Below are 21,852 nucleotides of genomic sequence, written 5' to 3'. Positions count from 1 at the left end.
TTGGAATAGGCTCTTTTGTTTGCCAAAGCAAACAAAACAGTACGCATAAGACTGACGGAAGAACTTAGAATTTCTGGTAGATTGGTATTAGCAGCGAAGTGGCTGTCCACATGTTGACGTTTTTTTCACTCGGATAAGTTTAATTAAGTTTGATTTAGAATTCTAACCTTGCTAGTGAAAAAACCTGCATAGGGAACACTGCAGCTATTGGGGTAAAGTTGCCTTAGAAGAGCCTTATTAAACACAAATGGCCCATTTAGGTCTTAAACAAAGGGCTGGGGGAAAAAAAGTACCACCTCAAGAAAATATGGTAGCTCCAGAAAATTTGGAGCTCCAGCTATCCAGGCACTCTGTACAAACACGTCAGAAAGCTAAAGCTGCAGTTACTAAGGTAAGTTTCTAAAAGCAGGAAAAATGCTCCCATTTCTCACGTAGCAATCCCTGACGGTTTCCAGTACCTCCTAAATACAGCCGGATGGAGAGGGGGACTCGAACACTTCCTCAGCTACCACCCCCAACGCAGACCACCGAAGGCACCAGGAAACACAGGACCCCATGAAAAGAAATAAATGCTTAACAGCAAACGGGCTACCATCAAGGCACTTGACTTTAAATAGACCCAAGGAAAGCATTTAACAGTAACACAGCCCAACAAATAGTTCATAAACACATAATCCGACTGAGAGCTGTCTGTCTTACTTATGCTTCCTCTACTAAATCCGTATAAAGACAGTCTCCTTCTGTCTGAAGCAGAACCATCAGAAGAGCAAAGCGCTGACGAAGGTTTTTAGGGTGGGATCTGCCTGAGTAAAGGATGCTTCTCCCGTTCCATCGCTCTTCAACTGTGTTCTAATAGAAATAAAATGCACTTACTTCCAAAAATATTCCCTTTTTTTCTTTTTCTTTTTTTTGGGGGCTTTCAAACAAGGTGCTCTAACCAAGATGATTTTGCAGAAAGACTGCATTTAACAGAAATGCTACCAAAGAATATTGAAAAAAGCTGATTTTGCCTGGAAATCTCGACAGACATTTCACTGGAGCTTCTAAAATATCTAAGTGGAGCACGGGATGAAGTTATGATTGCCGAATGATACACTTCATCCTTCTAGAGCATTTAAAGAGTAATTGTCAACTTCTTCCAACCTACGAGCCCTGCAGAGACTAAGAAAAGGTTACTGATTTTAATAGGCCCCTTCAAAGCAATTCATGGATTCTGAGAGGTCCACAGACCACAGCTTGAAAGCCACTGATTAAGAAAATTTGCCACTGAGTAGCTTAAGCGACCTAACACAGCTAGGATACCGCAAAACCCCCAAATTAAACCAGTGCTCTTTTGAGCTTAGGCTATGGCAAGGTGCTCTTGAGGCAGTTCTCGAAACACCTCAGCCGCTTTTGATGCTGTTACTCCCTCACTCGTCAGCCACATTCATGAGAACGAGAAAACCAGGTTGAAAAAGATATGGAAGGTTTACAGACCTTGGCCACAAAACCAGGTCGTAAACCACAGTGTTTATCACTTTCATTAAATTTCTCATCTTCATTACCTTGTGCTATAAAGCTTTAAGAGGTGAAAAACCACATCAGTAAAAGATTAAACATTCTATCATAATGTCTTGCACCAGAAAGCATTAAAAAGTTCTATCAGCACCAGCACATAGTGGGGGCCTATAAAAGGAGTTTTACAGTGGAAGTCTATGTGCTAAGGAAACGTGTTTCTGGACCATATTTTTCAGTTTAGTTTCATCCCAAAGGATGGGATGAAATCCCGTAGGAATGCACATCCAGTTTGTGCGCTCCTCGAAAGCGCTCCGCAATGTGAACCAACGCATATTAACTGGGGACAAACAGGAGAGGTGATTCCTGAAGTATACTCTGCATCCAAACCCAAATGTGAATGTAGGTACGTGCAAAGCAAGCTAAAGCTGCACGTGATTAGGACAGCCTCCATTTAGAACATACATTCTATATAGCCCACGTATTCATTCTGCTTTCAACTCATCTAGTTTTTAAGATTCTTAAAGTTTATGCGTACTTAACTGAAGCAAGATGAGCAGCATATCCGAGAGAGAAAAGGCAGAACTCCTTATACAATAACAGAAATAAAATGGAATCAATTGTTTAAATTATTATTTTTCTGATAGGAGATATGTATGTATATATACATACAGGAAAATATGCATATACATATTCACACACACAGGTATATGCGGACATAGACTCACATACTAAAAAGTAGTGCAGTTCAATGCCATTACAGCTCATATTAACTCTACTGCATGAGATGTAATAGATGGGGACTGTAATACCAAACACTCGCTTGTCTCTGTTTTATTCCTGAAGGTGGAATTGGGCAGAGTGGGGGCTGCTTCTACTCTCTGTCTCATTAAGCTTTATGAAAAAACCCCTCAAGTACATCTATGCAGATTTGAAGTTGAGAGATTTTAAGATTCTTTTCCTCAGGTCCCAAGTCAGTACCCGATTACACATGTGTGTGCATATACTTCGTGCTGCAGTTTAGGCATTTTCTCTCAAAGGCCTCTTTTATCGTTACTCATTTCTCAGATAAAAAAAAAAAAAAAGGCAGCAAAGTTCTACACGTTTGCCTTGTCATCACAGTTTTCGTGTTCAAAACGGTAGACCTGTTTTGTTTCAGTCATCTGTGCTTAAACATTTCTTTCCCAGCTAACAATTTTCTGTTCTAATTCGAACCCCCCCACCAGACACGAACCATAAGCGCGTGCAGACTTCGCATTTTCGCATTGGTCGTTGGAACTCACGCAGAGCAGTCGGCAAACAGCACCCTCCTTTGAAACTGTAAAACAATCCTATAGCCTGATCCAAAAATACTTCCAATTAAAAAATGTTACATAAGAAGCAGGTGATGTTGCAAATTTGAACTGCTAAATTAGAACTGATTTTTTAATTCACAATTGAATAAGAAAACACACACTATTCCTGTATTTCATATTGTTTTATTTTAGAAGGTATTAATGTTAACTTTTGGCATAAAGATGTTTGCAGAGCTTTTGAGCTTTCATTGGTTTGGGGACATCTTCATTTTTTTTAAAACAGCAGGTAAATGATTTTAAGATAATATTTTGGCTCCCTTTGTCAGATTCAGTGCAATACTCGTATTCCTCTGTATTATTGGCATGCTATTCAGATTTCAAATTCCTATTGAAAAAGCTGGGTAAGTTCCCATAAGCAGCTATACGTTGGTATTTAGAATCAAGTTGTCTTCAAGTAGACAAAATATGGCTAGAAATATAATATGACAAATTGGTCTTCCCATCCATGTAAGAATATAACAAGGCGGCGACATGTTTAAATTCTTACAAGAGATATTTTGGCTATAGACCCTCACTGCACGGCCATTTAGACAAATCATCCAGGAAAGACACAGAATTTCCATCACTGGAACCTGTGAGAAATAAGTATGATAAATTTCTCTCGAGAGTGGCTTAAGTATTGTTGGTAGTGCTTTTGAGTATGGGGGCGGTCTAAATGACTTCCAAGATCCCCTCAAATGGGCTTTTTCATATCCTGCCTCTTCTTGTTTGCCTTCGGATGCTGTCATCAGGCTGTGGATTAACCAGGCCAGGGAGGAAGAGAGACTGGAGCGCTCCGATTTATATACCCAGCACTCACCTCAGCACCGCACTCCTAATACAGGCTTAAAGCAAACACAGCTTTGCTGCCCTGCAAAGGATGAAAAGGCAGCGAGACTTGGTCTCTCTGTCTCGGTCGCGGTCCTCCCGGCTCTCGCTGGGTGCGGGGGACGATGCTGAGGTGACCCCCTGTCACCACCTGTCTGCAGGCAGCACAGCACCTCTGTACAAGCCCACAGAGCCAGCCAAAATCATGCAACCTCCCCAAATCCACAGAACCCAGCCAGCATCAATCTGCATATACACGCCGGCATAGCTGGGTTTATCACTCTCCTACCACGAGCCAGCAGAGAGACACCGAAGGAGGCTGCTGGGGCACTGTCTGAGCTTGTGCGCTCTCCCCAGTAGGGACGTCTCGAGCACTGGGGTATGAAAGCCCAGAGAGGCTCTGCGGGTTCAGCTCACGTCAGCTACAGCCGAACACCAACAGCCAGGCTCCATCTGGCTCTAGGAAGGAGCCACCGAGCCATCCTTGCGTCACGCTCTCCATGACCCCATCCCGCCCAGGACTCCTGCCAATTCATCTAGTTTGGAGCCCTAAACCTAAATTTGTCCCATCTTTTGAATCTAGAAAACATCATACGAGCAAAAATGTTTCAGAAATTAAATAGCGTATCCAGGTAATGACAACTCAAACGAGCAGTTTTCTCCTCGTGAAAACAGCCTTATACAAGTCTTGGAAGACGGTGAGATACTTGGCACGCACGGCAGTTTGGACACGCATGTAAGAGCCGGAGATCCCAACCTCTTCTGTTCCCCACTCCTGGATATTTAGACCTTGCGTTGAAGTACGATTTAGGGCAGGAATTAAAAAGTGCGATACTTTCCTAAGCAAATTCTTAAAGGAACTATTTTATTTAGCAAAACAGATTGGGCTAATGTCACTAGAAGCCATATGCTGCTTCACCTCACCCCGGCTTTGGGAGGAAGGAGGTTAAATGGTGGGGTTCTGGCAGAACAAGCTGTTTTTAAGAGGGCAAATAGTTCTGTTTCTCCTATTTTCCAGGATGCCAACTGCTCCATCCCTGGTGCTGACAGACGGTTTAGACTGGTTTAAAAAAATCCTTTGGGAATCGCATGGCTTAGTTTTTATGAAGAGCGATGAAAGCATTTGAGTGTGTGCAACACCACTCCTCAAAAGTTGTGTTTTGATAACTCTGAAATTAAGCTATACTTTGCGATGAATCTATTTTATGTAACAATGCTATTTTCTAATAGCTGCACTTTTATCGTCTCAGCTTCTCTTGTGAATTTTCCTCCTCGAACAGCACAATAAAAACCTCTAGCGCAGTGACAGCTGGGTCAGCGTTATTTATTCGCAGCAAAGATGATAAAGGATTCCTATTAGGACATATCAGCTTTTAAGGCTGCGTTGCCCTTATACCCTCTTATATACGACCTGTTTTCCACTGATTTACTATTCCTCAGTGCCTGAAGAACGTTATGTAACACATTCTATACAGACTTACAGAATAATATACGCATGTTAGGTTTTTACAGTCAAAACAAAGTCATTAGAAAGCGCTCTGAGATAAATCAGTGTAATTCCAAATCTGTTCTAATTAAGGGCTGAAATGAAATCAAGTTAGAACTAAAACCCTCTGAAGAAGTCCCTGGTTTGGTATAAGATTACGTTGTACCATACAAACGGTCGGCAGTCCTGCAAAATTAGAACCAGCGCTTCCAGCCTGCAAACAGTACGGATAAAGAACTCGGAAACGGCAGCTAGGTTTCCCTGCCGTGCCAGGGGGCGATTAGTTGACACTGACAGTGAGGATTACACGACAGTTCAGCTGTTCCCTTGACCTTTTGAGACATACAAGAGATTTGAAGATGGTTGCTAATTATTGTTGTTTTCAGCATCTGCAACACAATTCTGAAAATATTTTAAGTAATGGCTGAGGGATGCTGGGGTGCTCTGCTTTTTCACTGACATAGTCCACGGGCAGGCCGGGAGCTGAGATTAAAATCACTGCAAAGTATCACCATGAATGAAATTTAGCTCATTTGCTACAAATACATTTTGCACTATGGAAAGGACTTAAAGAGAGAACGGATTTTCAATGTACCAAAAATATCACTTGATGACATTTTTTTTAAACGTAAAGATCACACACGCAGGTTGCGGAGTCGGTGTTTCACCTCAACATTGGCTTCAAAACTGGGAGGGCTGCCAGAAGGCTCACAGGTGTTTAGTGCTATGTACTGCTATGACTTCAGGCGATTTGTAAAACCACATTCATGTTGGCCTTACAAAGCAGGTTTTTATGCTGCCTACGTTTCTGTGTTTTTAATGCAATCTACGTTATCACATGCAAAATGCTTTTTAAAAAAAAGCTTAAGATTTGAAACTGCCACAAAGAATGGAGAATTAACTTTGTTCAGCTGACTCATTTCTGACATTCCTGATTCTTTCACTTATTAATCAAATATATTAAGTGCATAGTAATGAGACCTAGGGAGACAGATTTTTAGAGACAGGGAGACATATGCAACGCTTTCCTGTGGAAGTCTTTGTGTCCCAGGATCCTGAATTGGCCCCGCAAGACTCTCAGTACATAAAAGTCTGGCAAAGGAATTAAAAAATTGATGTGCCTCATTAACCATGTAGCCCTACTGAATTGAAATGCTAAGGAAAATGTAGGATGAAATCCCGGATGTGGACTGTATGGGTAAAGACAAGGTAAAAATTGATAAACGCTGCATTAAAACATCCAGTTTATATGCAATTCTATTCATTGCGTCTCACTTGGAAGTAAATGAACTGAATTCCTCAGAGGACGGCTCAAGATTTTCATGTGGTTATTTATCTGAGGTTACTTTTAAATTAAATTTGGTTAGAGTTCCTCAATAATTAGTGCTTTTACTTTCTTTAACTTCTTTGAAACAACAGCTTATCCCCCGGGGTCATTTAAGCAAAAGCGACACGTGAGTATTTCTTGTTTAAATGAAACCTTGAGCCCCGCGCAGATTTACTAGTGCCCATTGCTAGTCTTAGGGTAATACAAACGATCAATAAAGATAAAAACAATAAAAGCAGTATGTTTACATTTGGCAGGAACCGACTGTACTCTGCCGCAGGATTTAATAATAGCGGAGTACCATTTCCAACGCCAGATGAGCTGGTAGTGCTCCTGCCGAGCTAATCCCGCGATTCATTTTATAGCCGCCGCTCGCTTCCTGCCCGAGTGACACCTGCGTGTTGCTCCTGCGCCAATAGGTGTTTGCGCACACAAGGAGCTATTTCAAGGTCGCCCCAGCAGGCCTTCTGTATATTTATACAATTTAAGAATAAGCTGATTGCATCAGAAAAAATGTAAGATTTCCAGAATCCCCAGAGAAAACCAAATAAATCTACTAAGACATTACACTTCCTGGGCAGACGATATAAGAAGTTTATGACCTGGGCAATGACTCTTAAAAAACAACAAAAAAGAAAACATACGTTTCTGTGAGAGTGGAAAGAAACTGCTAAGAACTGGATACCGAAGGAGTGAGAGACTCCACATATCAGCTACCTGAAGATACTAAGATGCAGGTAGTTGTGCCACAACTATTGGTAAAGAAACAGAAGGGAAGCAAATCAAAAGATTAGAAACTGGGGCAAAGAGAAGAATTTTATCAAATCCGTCAGGCTGTCCCACCGCACATGGCAACACAGAAAGGGTCTTTTTCCTTCCTGCCCCCCCTTGCCTGAATTACAGAGCTGCCCCACTCTCCCTGTAAGCCCCAGCATCCGTCCTCGAGGGGAAGCCGGACGGCGATGCACCGCTTTCCTTCCAAACAGAAAGGAAGCACACATCTCCTGCATACCAATAAACTGAAGAAATTAACCTCGAAGAGTTGTCCACGGGGCAACACAGCTGTGAGCCATTATCTCCAGCAACCGTGCCAAGGCTGGTTTTAGGGTTGGTTTGTTAGGGTTCCCCCACCACCACCTCCATTGTCCCTTATTCTTACCATACACCTTGCTAGACTGCCACGGGGACCGGTGCCTGCCGATCCAGCACGGCAGGCTGAGGTCTCTCGGTGCATCCTCCAACGGAGGGAAAGTTTCTCTACGTGCAGAGATTTGGCAGAAGATAAACCCTGCACGTGGATCTGAAGATAACAAACTGGCATAGGATTTTGCCTGACTTGCAAATATATGCAATGGGTGGTAGGAACTATCCCTGGGTAAAAAAAAAAAATCCAAACCCATTTATGCAAAAGGTTGAGAGCTCAATGGGAAACTTCTGCTGTTTATACATGCAAATACAGAACAATTAAGAGAATTGTTAACAGTACCTTGGAGCCATATTAGAAAGGTGGTATTTCGTATTTTCCCCTGGATGCAGGGGAATGCCTGAATGTCTGCTGCACGTTATTAGGGTAAAATTCCCTTTAGCAGCCTAGATGTCACGTGAAAAGCAGCAAAACCACAAACTGATCTAAGGAAAGCCGAGAATTGGAACCACAAAAAGATGCTGCCCACAACAACAAAATTTTGGAATGTTTTGAAGGAGCAATGTCTTAATTACATGTTATTACATCATTTTTTTAATCCAAGAGATTCCGTAAAATAAGTGCTGGGGACCTGGGACAGACAACGGACCTTTATAACAGGAGGCTGTGCTTGAGCCCAGCTGAAACCCAGCGCACAGCCTATTGCAGCGGCTCTGCTCCAGCACAATTCGCATCAAGGGCAGGGAACTCTCAAGGAGGACTGGACTGACCCAAATTAACAGAAATATTCTTTTAAAAAAAATGTATACCCATACAGCCTACAAACTGGACAGAGATTCACGCTAACCAGTATTAAATTCAGCACTTTCACTCCTAACCCAGAAAGAGCAGTTTGTTGCCAGCTGCTTTATGTGTTTATATATATATTCTTTTATATACATATATATGAATTAATTTTTTACTTTTTTTTCACTTCTTTGCCGAGATACCTGCACTATTGGCTGGTCAAATCATTCCCGCTGTGATTTATTTCTACAGACTTGTTCAACGCGATGAAATGTCAAGAGACATATTTGGAGTCGTACCTTCACAGGCAGTAACCTGAGCGAAGATGAGAACAGCACAGCGTTTCAGCTCCCAAGCAATGGATCTGGACAAGGCAGGGGGGAAGTTGTTTGTTCGGGGTGGGTTTTTTTTCCCCCTCAGACTGATTTTTACAGAGTTTTTCATCTGAACACCACATGGCTGCTTTGTGTCTGTTGTGAAGACCTTTAGAGCTACCCGGCGAATCCAGCATTGATGTGCACGTTGGCCCTTGCATCTCCATGCCTGACCATGACCTGCTGTCCATTCAATCCGTACACGTCTACTTGTTCAGGTTCACACAAAAGGAGCATAAGATTTGCACAGAACAGTTGTACCACGAGTACTACCTCGGCAGGGAGGCTTAGCACAGAAACAAGATAAGCAATCATCCTCATGGGAGCTGTGGACCACCTGGATCTTCCCTCCAGCTGTGCAGATACTCTTTCTGATTTCACCCTCCAACTTAATTCCCCGCTGACCAAGCAATGTGGCACATTATAGGAATGCTAAGGAAACAACCGGGTGGTGAACCCCAGGAGATATGACTTCGTTCCCTTACGAGAGACTGTGAGAGGTGAGCAGGCACCCCAGCCACAGCCCCGAGCAGCAGCACGTCACCACCACCAACAGCTTCACACAAGGGGCTTGGGAGGACCACATTTCAGGCAACCGTGCCCCATTTCTGTGTTTTTTTCTTGTTTATTAACATGTTGCATGAAGAAGAGGAAGGCTAACCCAGCCAAACCTCCAGCAAGCAGCATTAACCAGCGTAACCGATCATTTAACTCTGTTTTCAATATAGAGTTTTGCCTTGGGAATTTTAACGGAAGCCACCTCAGTCAAAAAGACTTCTCCTTTTTCCCCCCCTTAAGCTGCAAAGAACCGTACGCTTGAAAATAAGACATCATGCCTGCGGTTCACACTGAACACTGGGATGTTAAAACACCTTACCTCAGGCTACTCCCCCCCTTTGTAATCCATATAAGGAAAGAGAATTCAAGGAAGAAAAGCTAAAAGCTTTGTTACAGTCATGTAAACACTAAATGATTGTCAGGTGTTGACATAAGTGGTTTTTGCAACCGGGTAATAAGAGCCTCGTGTGATATAAGGCCTGAAGATAGTAACAAGGGAGAGGATTCAAGAAGGCTCAGAAATTGCTACTGAAGGTGCTAGAAGACGACTCTGAAAATTTTTAACCAGTTCAACAGGGGTATAGCTGGGGGATGCACCGAACCTGGGCAACGCTGCTGATTCGCTCTGAAGGGCAGGGCAGGCTGTCTGAAGATGGCTATGGAAAGGGACAGAAGAATTGCAAACTGCAATTAAGTCATTCCTGCAAGAACTCACAGTTTCAGCAGAGATCTAAGGGGAAAGAGTTAAAAAAAAAAAAAAAAAAAAACCAAAACCAAACAACCACCAAAAAAACCACCCCAAAACCAAAACCCAACCAACAGGTGGGCAATTCCTGCAGATCTACAGCCAAAAAGAGACCAAGATCTGAGAGCAACCGAGAGCAGCACTGCCGTTTCTCACTCCCTTGGTGGGCTTCTGAGTCTAAGCTCTCTTTGCCAAAGGACGTTTCACTTCCTCACGCAACGTAATGGTTTGAGACCACAGCGCGGGTACTTCATCTCACAAAGCAGCTCCTTCTGTTCATACGCTGTCTTGAAAAACAGGGCGCTTGAGACTTCTTTACGAACCGTATACAAAAATGATTTCACCATACGCTGATATACATATACATCAAACTTAGTCCTGGACTAACTCTAATCTATATAACAAAAAGAAATGAAGCCAGGATCCCGTATATTCATGAATCCTCTGTACATATCATAGGCTCACGATCCCGTTTGCTCAGGGAACAGAGCCTGTAACCGACTCACCCAGGACACGGAAGGATTTTGTTCAGAGGAACAAAGTATTCTTAACTTGCCGAAATCGCACCCCGATGTGATCATCCCTGTCGTAGAGACTACATCTGCACCGGGCATTTTCTCTCAAAATGCATTCGCTGAAACGCAGCAGCAGTTCTGCACTTTTTTTGAAAGAGCAGAAAATGGTTCTGTGTGGATCGGTAATGAGAGCAGTAATTGCTACAGGGCTGACAATAATTTATGCAGAAATACTCAATTGCTCCTAATGGCCTGTCAGACGGTAAAAGGGAATGCAAAGCAGATCATAAAAACAACTTTAGCATAGCTTTGGAGAACAAAATTCTTGAAACTTTCACTCTTGCTAGGAAATATGAAAATATAGGAACTGAAGCGGCTTCTGGAGAAGCAATAAAAGAAAACTACACTATTATCTAGTAATTCCCATAGATCAGATTTTGTGATTGCAGCAGAAAATGAAATCGTGTTTTCCAAGATTCACCCATATGTTAAATGAAGAATTGCAGTAGAACAAAAACTTCATGTACGACCAACAATAGATTACTACTTCCCTCCAGTTAAGATCGGGTGAGAAATGTCGCTCCCGATACTTCAAAACTGCAGAAATGTCAACTGTTTCCATTAGTGTAAACCGAATGCAAGTTAGGAGATATTAAGCTACTTAATTTTCTCAAGGTAATAGCAAGCTGTGTTATACATGTTTGGAAATGCAATTATGCTACAGCCAAAGGACTTAAAACTTGGTGCTGTACCATCATTCATAGCTTAAAATGGAAAATAATAGCCACATAGAAATACACATAGAAAATGAACTTTTGAGCTCATAACTGCTTAATAGAGCAAAACGCACTAACATATCCATACATTAGACTGTACCCTTAGACGAGGTTCCTGAAGCAATTGCTGTACTCTAATATTTTTTGGATGTGTGGATTTTATTATGCTTTCCTCCTTCAAAAGCCTCAGGAGAAATATTTTGCACTTAAACGGCAGAAACCACTTAAATGCTGATTCTGATATAGCTTCAAAAATTAAAGTAGGTTTCAAGTGTCCAAAAAGAAAGAGTTGTATACATTCTAAAAAATAAAGAAAACTTCAACTCATTATATTAACTAATAAGGTCATTAGTAGATAAAAGTTTAGGATATGCGAAAGGCAGATACATATTAGATATAAAGGCAGTGTATACGTACGCTTGATTAAAAAAATACGCAAGGTGGTGTTTCCCTGACACCATGTCTTAAAGTGCCTTACTCTCATGTTACTATCCCTTATTCCTACAAAGAAAGGTTGTCACTTTTAGATGGTCACAACTTTCCAAGTTAGACCTAAGCAATAAGCAAATGAAATATTGTGAGACAGTACTGTGTCAATCAAAAATGCTGAAAGAAAACAGTTGGCCCGTTTTAAACGCACTGTAAAATTTTACTTCCATTATCTCATTCTTATTTGAGCTTTCATGTAAAGTTAGTATTTTAAAAAAAAAAAGCTGAATCTCAAAATGTCCGGCATGAGAGAAATTCCACTCCCCATAAAGACTGAAGAGGCTCGATCAAATCACAGCCTTGCTCTCCACTGGCTTTTCCAAGTGTTCTTCTTCAGCCTCCTTCGGTGGCTGCTAATGAACTTGCCCTACATCACCGTCATCTCTTATTCAGGTCTCTTTGTGTATTTGCCAATAATAGAAAATAAAAGATATCCAGCTCGCATTGTAGACTCCAGCCTGTTCAAACCCTTCTCTGATATCTCCCAAGACACACTCTTTTATGGCTTCAGCTACAGCTCCCTGGTCAGACTTCTCATTCGAGTTGCTCCTGAAGATAGACCGAGGTCTTTCTGAGCAAAAGGGGGGAAAAAAAAAAAGCATTTGGCTAATACTGATGTTTCTGCCACCGACAAAGCGATTTCTGTGGAAACGTCCACTTTTACGTAGGTCTGTCTCCAACAGAAAGGCTCATGCTCTGTTCACCGTCCCATCCTAGTCACAGATCTCAAAGGCATTGAAAAAGCCTGAGATGATGACGGCACTTTTAGCCATGACCAAAGAATGAGCAGAGTTACCCCGTGCATCGCGAGACCAATTCGCAGTACAAACTTCACCGCGGTAAGAAACAGAGTGTCACTACGCACGCCACGAGCCTGCGCGGAAATCGGCTGTTCTCGATCACCGCCCTTGCCGTCCCACCTCCCGGCAGCGTCTCACACCTCTCTGATCATAAAGGCTTCGGCTTTTTCCTTTTTTTTTCCTTCGAGTCTTTTACATTGCAACAGTATTGAGTTTATGTTTACAATTGGTTTTAGACTCTAAAAGGGCCATGTGGAGGATAGTAAGTTGATGAGTTCAGACAATTAGCAGCGATGACTGGGCAAATCAGTGCGGGAAGAACAGTCTTGCTGACCCATTTTCAAAAATGCATTTCAAAATGCATTTCATCTTGAAAAAAAAAAAATTAGAAGGCAAAAGAGGAGGCTGTCTTCTATACTATAAAACAACCACGCACCAAGAAGTAGCATCCTGTTACACAAAGGGGACTTTTTGTTGAGCTGTAGTCAAACTTGACTGTCACAAGCTTTACATTTCACATTGCCATCAACCAGCAAAATCAAATACCAACAACTTTTAGGGACAGGAAAACAAAAAAAAAGTTAAGAATGCATCACCTAGAAAGAGCAATTCTTTCCAGCGAAGCTGACCGTTAGCTAGTGAGCCCACGGGCCAAGCCCCAGCGGCTGCGAGCGCGCACCACCGCCCCTCCACACCGCTTCCACCAAGAGATCGTGGGGAGATGTGAGCACCAGGGAGCGGCACTGCCTCCCGCCTGCTCCCCACAAAGGCATCACCCGGGGGCTGGACAGCACAACTACTAACTTCATCCAGAAGCCGCCCGAGAAATTGTTGAAGTAGGCTGTGGAGGAGTTGGGCAAGTTCAAGAGTAGACAGCCAGCAAGAAACACCAGCTGCCCTTCCTGACACTGCGCTGTATTTTCAGAAGAAAATATATTATTTTTCAAGAAGAAACACGGAGCTTGCAAATAAATGTACATTTCAATGAATAATTTTCATTCTGGGAAGAGTCAGAAAAGGAAAATATGAGTTTTCACACTTCCCAAAGGAGCATTTGTCGCTTACCCGGTCACTGGGTCGGGATTCCCTATTACATCCCATAGGCAGTATTACCCTCTCGCCTCAAGAAAACCAGACCAGGCATAAAGCAGACTGCTGCGAGAACATTACAGATTATATGATACTTTTTCCATATTCTCTGTTACAACAGCAATGCACAGGTGGACCAATCTACAGCAATGTATAATGAATATGAGCTTTAGAGAGACAAGCAGACATCGCACAAGACGCACAGCACGGGAGTTGCTGCGCTCTCAAAGAACTGCAGTCTTCTCAGCTAGGACCGTGTTTGGTCTGAATCCAGGTTCACGCTCAATTCAAGAAAGAGTTTAAATTGTTCAATAAATTGGCTTAAGCGTAGGCAAAACAGCACATTTGGGTTCTCCACAAAAAGTTAATTTGACTGTTACTCAACATTAGTCTACATATAATTTTAGTTTATAGTTGGTTACCAAAGGTTAGGGCAAAACCACCAAACCAATTTCAAGTATGACTACTTCACCAACGGCAAAATCAAGCTCAGTATGTCAGTTTTTCAGTGTTTATGACTCTTGAAAAAGGACATCTACCAGTAAACTACTGGCATCCTTGGCGGCCATTTATTATATACTAATTTTAAAATGAAAGAGAATCTCCCACATTTATACAGCTGCTCAAAAAAAGATTTAAAAAAACCCATAAAGTACCTTTACAATGTGTTCAAAAAGTTGGATTAAAAGATATTCACTAACTTGATTTATTCTCCCTGTGTAAAACATGGCAAAACCTTCCAGGAAAACAATTCTAAAAACATTGGGAAAACAGTGACCATTGAATAAAATACTGTGCTGTGGGAAAACACAAACGCTTTTTCACAGGCTGTGCTGCTGAGCTTTTCAGACTATCTCAGAATTTCAGATGTTTCATACCTTCCCATGGGAAAAGAAAGATTTTAAATGCAGTATCGAAATAATAAGAATAATAATTTAAAAAAAAAACACCCCTCTTCCTAAACCTGTAACAATCTTCTTTTCAAAATTCCTTTCCCACCAAATAAATTAAGAAATAAGAGGGTAGTCTTCACATTTATGCCTAAGAAAAAAAATCTGCAGAACTAAATTCTAATTTCATAAAGCATCGTTCATGGTTTACAACATCCCCAGGGTATTCTACCATGTCCAGTTATTTGAGGTAATAATAACAAATAACATTTTCTACAGCTAAAACCCAAACGACTCCTTGATCTTTTTATGCCTAAATCGGACACCTGCTGAATCAGTAGTCACGTGTTCAAAATTCAGTGAGAAAGCAACAAAAGATTCCTGATTATGTATAAAGGATTAAAGGATCACAAATATGCTACCAGAGTTGGGCATAGCTACGTGCTTCTTCTGCTTGTGAATGGAAAAGGAAGAAGGAAGGGTCTTCAAGGAAAGTCGCCAAAGGAAACCGAAGCGAATGTAAAAAGCATTTCAAGGCTATATTTAGAGGAAGACATTCTTCAGACATTTGCCAAGCGATTCACGTCATTTCACACAGCATGCTTTATCCAGCTTTATAAGTCTATGAGAGAGCAGGGGGAAAAAAAAAAAAAATAAATCTGGAGCAGTTGCCAGAAATGGAAATCTTGCGTTTATGTAGAGGAAGGAATATTTTAAGCATGTGAATTCAAGAGTACTTTCCAAAGGGGGGGAAAAGGAGGGGGGCGAGGGGGCAGGCAGGGTGTTAGAACCTTCTACAGCTATCACAGAAGGATTCTGCAGTGTATAGTTTATAAGCAACACGACTTCGCCTCTAATACTGCCTTTTGAGCCAGGCACACTAGCCTTAGTTACATCCCTAAAAATACTAAAATGAGTGAATTTCACTAAGGTCAAGTCTTTAGCCGGTATAACCTAGCCGAAGCCTCGTCCACGTTCGTGTAGATAGGACACATGGGTTATATAAGCAGTTACGTATTTGTCCTCTATAATGCGGTAAACAGCAACCTAAGGTGAATAAGCAAACACCATACACAAGCTCAAAGGTGAAAACAGAAACAGAAATACTTCAGGTTTATAAGAATATTATGATTTTTCTTTAACTCGTTTAGCACATGTCGTGGGGTTCAGCTATTTGCATAAAGAAATGTCAAGCGCACAAAAAATATGTCAGTACCAGATGTAATGGTAATAGGAACAAACCACATGGAAATTTCCTGTTAGTGACCTTCCGGAGGGTGGGGACGGAATCCATTTGAGATATAGGGCTGGTTTTACTTAAACTTATACGAACGACTTCTATAAAAAGTTTTTACCTTCGTTCCCTTCTCCAGGCGGCTGATAAAACGAAAGCCCCAAAGATATGATGGCTGCAATTTCCAAGATTATAAGAGTGACATCCTGCAACGCTTCCCAGACTAGCTGTAAGAATGTTTTTGGCTTCTTTGGAGGTATAAAATTTTTTCCAAAAATAAGCTTTCTCTTTTCTAGGTCTGCAGCAGTGCCAGCTAATCCTGTAAATAAAGTAAAAGAAAGAAAGAAATTAAAATTGCAGTGAAATCGAAAATGCCCACTTATATCTGCATTCCTATAAATTATTTCTCCGAGAACAACTACAAGCTGTACCATCTATGGCATATTAACAAATAAGTAGATTTTCCACTTAAATTTGGTTTTGCAAGGTGATTCGTCCTTACGTTCTGAACAGAATCCTTATAGGTTCTATTTAGTACTAATCCCCGCCAGTTTAAATCATAGTCTTTGAATTAGTAAGTTTACTTTAATAAGACCTATGTATATAGATACATACGTACACGTAAAGCAATGAATTCTGAAAATAGATCATAAAGCACAAATAAATTATATTTGCGACGGAACAGCTGTTGGCAGCCTTTGGGCATAGCAGTAGAAGCAGCATCCAGAGCTTTCTTCTGACCTCAGGTCGACGACCTCAAAGTATAAATCATTAAAGCACGTCTTGTTCTACTTCAAAGCAACCCCTCTTGCTGCGTACCCACTGCCACACCACCGCTGGAACGAACTGCGCCTATTTTTTGTTACTTGGTAAAAGGACAACCCAAGCGACAGGTTATATACGCAAAGAAAGTAAAAAGGAAACTACATGGTTCCTTAAATCGACATAAAAACGCAGGAATTTTGCATGACACTTTCAACTTAAGAACATTTCAATGTAAGGATACAGTGTAAGAATGTGTGGTTGTGCTGAACAACCCACTTAGGTGGTTTTTCCCTATTTTTTAATTACATTAATGTATACACGTCTAGCGCCTTTTTGAGCTAAAAAAAAAAAAAAAAAAAAGACTTGCAAGTGTTAGGGAAGAATAACTGTGCCCATATACTGCTCTCGGCAGCACAGAGAACTGCAATAAAATAAGCCGTTACACGTTATCTGCCAAATAATATTTGATATCAGTTGGAGCATTTACAAAACTGTAGGTTTTGAATGTGATCAGCACCGTAAAGTTATTCATGCTTATTCGCCCTGACGTGACACAACAGAAATACTCCGATGGCGCGTCGCCCCCGGAGGGCTTCAGCGGTGCCTGCAAGAGCGCCAGAGGAACCGGTCGCCCCCACCCCATAAGGGTTCCTCTCTTCAGGCTGGTTAGGGTACTTCCTCGCCTCCCCCACAGCCCGCCAGCACCTATGGGGGAATTCAGGAATGCAGAGCCCTATTAATGGCATCTTTTCAAGACGCCAAGCAAAGCAAATCCGGATCCTCCTGTGCTAATGGTACCCAGCTCTACGTCTCGGCCATTCGGGACTGGCGCAACTGGCAGTAGGGCCCCTCCTGGGTGACAGCCCCAGGCCCAAGCGTAATTTCCTCAAGACGAAAGCGATGCTTTTCTGAACACAGCAATCCCGCCACAGCACGGGCAAAGACGTTGACTCACCTTTCACTTAAGGTATATAATTACAGCTGCTGTGTAGCTTCTGGCTCTTGGTTAACTCATCAAACTTTCATTTCACCTTCAGCTTCTAAGAAACACGATCCTTCTCTCCCAGATAAAGGCATGCTGTAGTTATTATTACCTCACTTCATTTAATTTTCCGTACCTAGTGCTCAGCGACACTGTAACAGACAGGTTCCAGCTATTATGGAGGGTGTCTACATTACCCTCCATGGTTCAAACAATAACATGTCAAACCGCTCCGCTCCACTCCGCCGCGAGCTCCCAGTTAGCTTCCAACGTGGGGAAACGCTTTTCCCTATGAAATACAAATTGCAGGCTAGGAGCCATTTGGGGAGTTGCCCTTTTGTGAACCGATGCAGATCGCAGAAGTCAGGACAGCACACGTGAGCCGTCAGGGGAGTCGCTCACCACTGATGGGACCTGACATAGGGACAGCCTTTAGCAGAGACCACACAAACGCAGTTTGATCAGCTTTCAGGGCTCAAATGCACATTGGAAAGGACGAGATGTCTGAAGAATGCCTGTTTTCCGACAGAGAACATGTGTGCCCAGTGGTGGGCCAGCTCCAGCAGGTCAGTAGAAGACTGGGTACTCAACAGCGTGAAAGGGATGGCTGAGGTAGCACAAGAAATAGCCACAGTGTTTTGCAAGAATCCTAATTATATTTACCTAGATATGATGAATTCACGACTTTGAAATTATGCTATATACTTTACCATCAGGATGCCATAAAAAGTATACGTATCCCGTCCTACGTTACTGATGATAATGCACACAGAAATACACACACACGCTGAGAAGCCTCCAAAGCAGCAGACAGACCTTGGGACTCGAGGAGCTGCTTTTGCTCTAAGACAAAAATGGTTTATTTAAAGACCATAAGGTTGAGGACCAGACTGAGTTTGTATCATCTAGGGTTACCATTATCTTCCAGACTATAGTCTAAGTAACCTACATTGGAATTTAGACATATATTTTATTTAATTGTGCTCTTTCATATTTTGTAATAAATATTCTCTTCCTTAAGACCCAGAAACAGACAAGGGTAAATCATTTGTGTGATTTTATTCTTTTCTATAAGCCTATGCTTTGGTGAAATTACTCACCAAGGCAGTCTCACCTAAAATAAACAGTATATTCATCTTTAATTCTGAAATTTATTTTCCTGTAAAACATTTAGAAATACTGGAAAATGAAATTAAATATTCAGTTCAAATCAAAAGGTTTCTCTTCTCCTGAGATGTGGTCATCACTCAAAAAAACCCCATTCAGCAAAATTTAGGTTTTCGGGGTTTTTTCTCCCAATGAATGCCAGAAACTAACAAACTCCTATATTTAGGGAGAGGGAGAGAAAGGAAAGGAGAGAATGAAGAAATCTACAGACCAACTGATAAAATCACATCATAACAGTCTTAAGCATTACTGTAGAAATAGGGTCAGAAAGGGATAATCAAATACACAGAGAAGGCAAAGTTATACAAAGAGATACAGCTAAGGGAAGTGTCATTGAGAATCTGAGCCAACGTAAGATGTTTATTTAGCAACAGCTTCCAGAAATCCTCCATACTAGTGCCAGCAGAAGGTAGAAGGAGGGCACTCCTTCCCTTTTCCAAATTATCCGCTTTATTCAGAAATGTGATTTTAAAGAGTCCTAAAGGTGTTCTGAGCAAGCCTAACTGCGTTGCCTGAAGAGGATTAGAGGTCACTCGCTCTTTCCGTGGCGCTGGCAGATCTGCGGGACGCTGCTTCCCAGCTACTGCGCGCCGACAGGCAGTACAGATGGTAAAAACGTCAATTAGCACAGCAAGATCTGGAAGTGGACATCTGTCCTCACCAGTACTTTTAACCAGGAGATGGCTTTCCCGCTGCTAGATTTCTTTACCTTTTTTTTTTTTTTTTCCATATTACACATGCTGACTTCATTACTGTTCCTGAATATTTTTTTATTTCTTGTTTGTCCCTCAAGTATCGAATCCTGCGCAAATCATGAAAGAGAATTGCAAATGAAAGCAATTTGAAATATCATTTCTATATGAAGATAAGCTAAGGAAGTGAAAAAGAACCAGTAAGGACTGGAAAAAAAAAAAAAAAAGGAATGGAAATACCAGTTCAGTATGACTTCAGACTTCCTACGTTACTGGCAAAAGCAGCAGCCTTCCATCTTATAACCTGTACGACAACAAGCACAGACTGGCTTGGTTTATGCTCATGTGTCCGCACAAGCATGAATATTTTATTTTTTTTTTTTAGTGCTTTTCTGTGTCAAAGCCGTACAATACTTCTTTGCTTGACCCAGTGTTTTAGAATTATTATGCAGATTTGGGTTAAATTTACATACAAATAGCACAGGCAGGTTTAGGAAATATTGCGAAAGTTTATTACTGATACCTTCCAGCACTTGAAGCACTTGAACAATTTCTTAAGGCTCCCGTTTCCAAAAATTTTCCTCAAAATTTGTTTGAAATTTGTGGGAGAACAAAAGTGACTGCATAGAAAACATTTTCTACAATGTTGTGCAGTATATTAAATGCATTTCTGATTTCATCTGGCATGGCTTTATACAGAAATTGTTTTAATTGTTGCTTTTTAGAGGGAGAAAAAGATTAAAAAACTGGAGAAATGTCACTTAATGAATTTTCTCTGTTCCTTATCTACATCTGTCAGTTACTGCATGCTGAATATAAAACCATCATTTCAATTAATGCTTCCTGGAAAACCGTATTTCTCTGACAGTCATCTCCACTGCAACCAAACAGAGCACGGCAAACAGAGAATGATTTTGATGCTGCAAAATTAGCAAAAGCACATCGCCATTAAAGCAACAATTAAAAAACCCCATAAAACTTAAGAGAATGTTTCACATCTCCTTGAATAGTAAGATGAAGAACAGAGAATTTACATTTGCACTAATTGTGCAAATAAACCATTCATTACCTACTGTCTTCTGTACATTTTCGGATGCATCCAGAAAAGGAGAAAAAAATTCAAGTAGCAAAAACTGTAAACAAAGTCATTTAAAAATCACAGCATATATAACTTCAAAGGTGAAAAAATGCTCAGCAAGGGAAGGAAAGGCTTCACAGTGACGCTGAACCGCTACTGAAGTTAACACACAGAGGTAAACCAACTATTTTGGTTAGCGAACCCTAATGACAATTAGATATGACATGGATGAATTCTTCCTATGGGAACACAGACCTGTAGTTTATCTCACGAGCTCCTATCACCCCAGTCTCAAACTCTCTTCTCAAATGACGAGCCTGCCGAGCGTCGCATTACCCAGGTTTGCCCAGAAACTAAAAAGGAAAACGCCACGAAGTATCACCTCAACAACTATTTCATTTTCTTTGCCTTGTTTCACCAACTCCATTTATCCCACATTTAACTGCGAATCACTCCCGCTCCACAAGGCTTTGGCATAACCTGCTTCCACAGCTCTCACGCGGGCTCTCATAATGTGCATTAGAAGTATTAGCCCAGTTACTGCTGTTGTAACATCGAAAACTCAAACCCACGATCTCATTCAACATTTTTAGCGGGTTCTTACTCTCTGGCTTCGGAAGCAGATTTCTGCGCGCTATTTTGCTTTTCTCTCCTGAAAAAGCTAGAAGTGGAATCAGGTCCTTTTTTCTTCTCCTTCAATCTAAGAAGTATTATCTATCTAATGACCGAAAGAGCTGAAAAAGTCAAATTTTCAGCTCAAATGAATAGCTAGTAACGAACAGATTTAGTTTCCGGGACGTGCCTTAGGAAACTGTCCCTACCTAAGAAACCGGGGAAGGCAAGGAGACACGCTCAGTAAACTGGGATTACTGTTAACGGTTTGGAACAAACGCTAAGGAAGGGCTATTTTGTCCCTTACGTATAATGATGTCATCAAGCGCACTACGATGCAATCCAACATCACTCTTCATTAGGTCACAAAGTCTTCACGAGACTTGTTCAAAAGGCATCTAGGGAAAACAAACACCTGCTTTGCTACCGGGTATGCCACAAAGATATACGTTGCACTAAACTACCTGGTTTACTGACACGGGAGGAGTTTTTCCAAACTAAAACATACACCAAAGATGTGAAACACAAAGTGAAAATATTCACACCTAGAACGGATGCCTCCGGGACATCCCACTTTTATCACGCGTGTTGCCTGAAACATTTTTTGATGCAGTAGATTGAAATTCTGTTTAGGTCATATTAAAATAAAATCAGGTGAGAGAATCCAGTCCACCAGCAGGAGAGTAT

General features: G+C 41.4%; 1 protein-coding gene across 4 annotated transcripts in view; it reads right to left on the bottom strand.

The window, feature by feature from the left end:
* ATP2B2 (ATPase plasma membrane Ca2+ transporting 2) overlaps window positions 1–21,852 on the bottom strand; it is a gene marked incomplete at its 5' end in the record, with an annotated part of 188,145 nt that overhangs the window by 115,716 nt on the left and 50,577 nt on the right. For 2 of the 4 annotated variants that reach the window (XM_082487810.1, XM_082487812.1), the window contains one exon: window positions 15,991–16,182. In XM_082487810.1, the coding sequence (XP_082343936.1) occupies window positions 15,991–16,182 (192 nt within the window). Of the gene's footprint in view, window positions 1–15,990; window positions 16,189–21,852 lie in introns of all 4 variants that reach the window. The other 2 variants (XM_082487809.1, XM_082487811.1) reach the window with 1 other exon arrangement.

The sequence above is a fragment of the Vanellus vanellus genome (genome assembly GCF_965231255.1).
Source record: "Vanellus vanellus genome assembly, chromosome: 9".
Lineage (NCBI taxonomy): Eukaryota > Metazoa > Chordata > Aves > Charadriiformes > Charadriidae > Vanellus > Vanellus vanellus.
This window is presented reverse-complemented; position numbering and strand designations above follow the sequence as displayed.